The following is a 3,002-nucleotide window of genomic DNA, read 5'->3' on the forward strand; positions in this document are numbered from 1 at the left end:
AGTATTTACACAAAAGTGAGGAACACTATACAACAAACTAATTATCCACGGTCAACAAGCCCTCATGATCGTCCATAACCGGCACAGCGTGGTGACAAGGTCCGTACACCAGACAACGGCGAGCGGAATGTTGGCTCGGTAGTGTGGGTTGTGGCCCGTTCCGAGGCCAGTCTCGTGATTCTGCCTGGCGGTGCGATCACATGGAAATCACGATAGAACAAATCGGGACAGCCTGAGTCGATGGCTCACGAACACGCATGGGTAAGTAGGTAAGCTGCCCACATTCACACACACACACACACATGCTAATATACAGGTGTCGGACGGAGTGGCCTATCGGCAAGGTGAACGGCGGGGACGAGCAAAACAACTGGAGATCATATGTATAAGGGTGGGTGGAGAAAGCGAATGATTGAGGAAATTATCATGATGTAAAGTTAGATTCAATAATCATAATGGTTTTCTCATAGAATAAGCGTTCTTTGGAGTTCTCAGTCAGTGACACAAACAAAATCTTTACTATTGATCCAAAGAACAGAATATGACGACCAACATCTAGTCATACCAAGTCACAACAAAGCTTCTGAATAGTTGGTAAACTGTCCCTCGACAAGTCGAGTATCCTATGACGATCTGAAAAAAACGTCCAAAGTGTCAAATTTCCCCTTATTGCGAATGCATTGAGGAGGCATTCCAGTTTCTAGAGTTCATCCGGAATAGCTGGCGGTATATTCAGGGAGAGGTATTCAATGCTACTGTGTATAATTTATGACTGAATACATGAAACCAGGGTCAGCACCGCTTGACTTTTGATTTAGTCATCCTTTGCGGCTTTAGAAGTAAATCCAAAACATCGAACTTGCAGAAGTTAGCTAGTCCGTGTTTATCCCTAATTACTACACATCAAACATCTTAGTCTCATGGCAGTGCTGCGCGCTCTGCGTTCTGGGACGTCGTACGTCCTTTTCAGCCAACCTGGGTAGAAAGCAGCCGTTTTATCGGGCACTGTGTGCCTACTAATCAATTAGTTACGGTCTTCCTGAATATAGCTGTGAACCTCATTCATATATGGTTTCCATGGCAAAGTCCGTTCGGATATGTTTAGGAATACTGAGCACCATGTGGTGGATAGTATGGAAACTTTTAAAGTAGAAACCAACCTCGCACCCATAACGAGGACAAGTTACTCGCACCACTCACCTTGTAAGTGAACAGGCTCCTATAAACTCTTTTTCCGACATTCTTACACTTTTTGACTAACTGCCTGTAATTTTAGTCTAGTTCTTTGCTTTATCAAATGAGCTATCATTCCTGCCTTGCAGCTGCAAATTTTATCTAGTGGTAATCTGAACAACTTCCACCTCTAACTATCTGTTCCCCACAGAACTACGTATACTGATCAGTATTGAGCAGAAGGAACTTGACCGGGCACGAAAAGGTGGGAATTTGCTCGCTTTTCTGCGGAAAACTGTCTGTCCATAGGTTAGCTGTGGCCGTTTTCTTTAATTGTCCATTACCAGTCGGTATCGTCCATTCTGATTGAATGTACAGATGAAGTAATGTACTAAAGTGTTTTCCTCTGCAGTAACTGGCCTATACACAGGCCAGTTTGGCTGAGACCTTCAACCTCCCTCTGATATCAACATAGAATAAGTTCCGTTTTTAGCAGTTCAAGTGAAGGTAGAGTTGTACGCATGGAAAATGCACCATAGTCTATCTCTGTACATCAACCCGGAGGAAATGTGCTCGATGTTTTCGGTGTACATTTAAGTTTAGTATTTTCTGAGACTTTATCTATTGAGTATTGACTTCGTTCTCCGTGCTCGGAGATATTCACTTTGAACTAGAATCACACTTTGAAAGTTTTGTTCGACAGACATTTACCTAGCCCCATTACCTGTCGAAGCCATTCCAGTGCACTCATTTTACCGGTAAAGAAGGTATCAAATTCAACATGAATAAGTGAGTAAATTAAGCATCCTAATACATTAACTGAACCGGAGAACAACAAGGAAATGATGGTTAGCAGGCTAGAAGGAGATGTGTACTTTATGGCTAGGAATACAACAAGGCAAAATTGGTCGGACCCCTAAAAGATGGAGGTAAATTTGCTTTTTTTCTCTCTAACTGATGATGTCACCTGGTCTGGTGATGAAACGTCTGCAATCAAACTGCCCAGCCGTATCCGATAATTTTCATTTTTTGAGGCTAGCAACGAGGCAATCCTCTGACAACTCTCTTAAGAATTGATTTGAATTACTAACTACCTCCGGCAGTGTATCCAAAATCACGCTGGTGGATGATCATGCATGAATCAATCCGTTTTTATCTTCGTCATCTTTTTCCAGTTGCTGTGGCGCAAGTTTGAGTTCAACCGTTATGAGGTATCCCGATTTCAAATCAACAAAGAAAATTTGAATTCAATAATTCCGCTAGAGGCCGGAACTTCGATTCGTTTAGATGCGGTGCCGTGGTGCGTCGAAGTGACCGAGAGTTTTCTGCTGTACATGAACGAAAAATTGCGCTCGATATTTCCTGGAGCTGAGACAGCTGTGGACATTTTCCAAGAACAATTCACTTTGCGTAAGTCCACTAATCAATGTACTATTGAAGCCGAATAAGTCGGCTGGAAAGAACTCCGTGTCAGTTCTCTTGCAGACAGTACACGTCAGTGCTCCAAACACTAAAATATACTACACTAAGTATAGTGATCCCTCCTAGACGACGTAACTCAGTCGACAATGCGACCTGCTGACCTCGCACTGGAACTAAAGACAATGAGCCATAATATGACCATCACTCTGACACGACCAAATTCGCTAAGTTATAAAGTGGAGTAAATCCATAGGCTGGCAGATTTATACTCCTTCGTTTGTACGGATAAGCAATACGTAAAGCAATCACTGACCTATTATTCTCTGTTATCGAATGTGAATTCAACTTCAGTCTCCGAAGTGAAAACACTGTGGATGTATTTCTAATATCCTATTGGGAATAAATTG

General features: G+C 42.5%; 1 protein-coding gene across 1 annotated transcript; it reads left to right on the forward strand.

The window, feature by feature from the left end:
- Positions 1 to 240: 240 nt before the first annotated feature.
- On the forward strand, positions 241 to 2,621 carry T265_07676 (hypothetical protein; the record flags this gene model as incomplete). Its single annotated transcript, XM_009173255.1, has 3 exons — positions 241 to 265; positions 1,385 to 1,470; positions 2,349 to 2,621. 3 exons carry the CDS (start codon positions 241 to 243, stop codon positions 2,619 to 2,621), a joined length of 384 nt encoding a protein of 127 aa, XP_009171519.1.
- Positions 2,622 to 3,002: the final 381 nt, after the last annotated feature.

This window comes from Opisthorchis viverrini (assembly GCF_000715545.1).
Source record: "Opisthorchis viverrini unplaced genomic scaffold opera_v5_180, whole genome shotgun sequence".
Classification (NCBI taxonomy): domain Eukaryota; kingdom Metazoa; phylum Platyhelminthes; class Trematoda; order Opisthorchiida; family Opisthorchiidae; genus Opisthorchis; species Opisthorchis viverrini.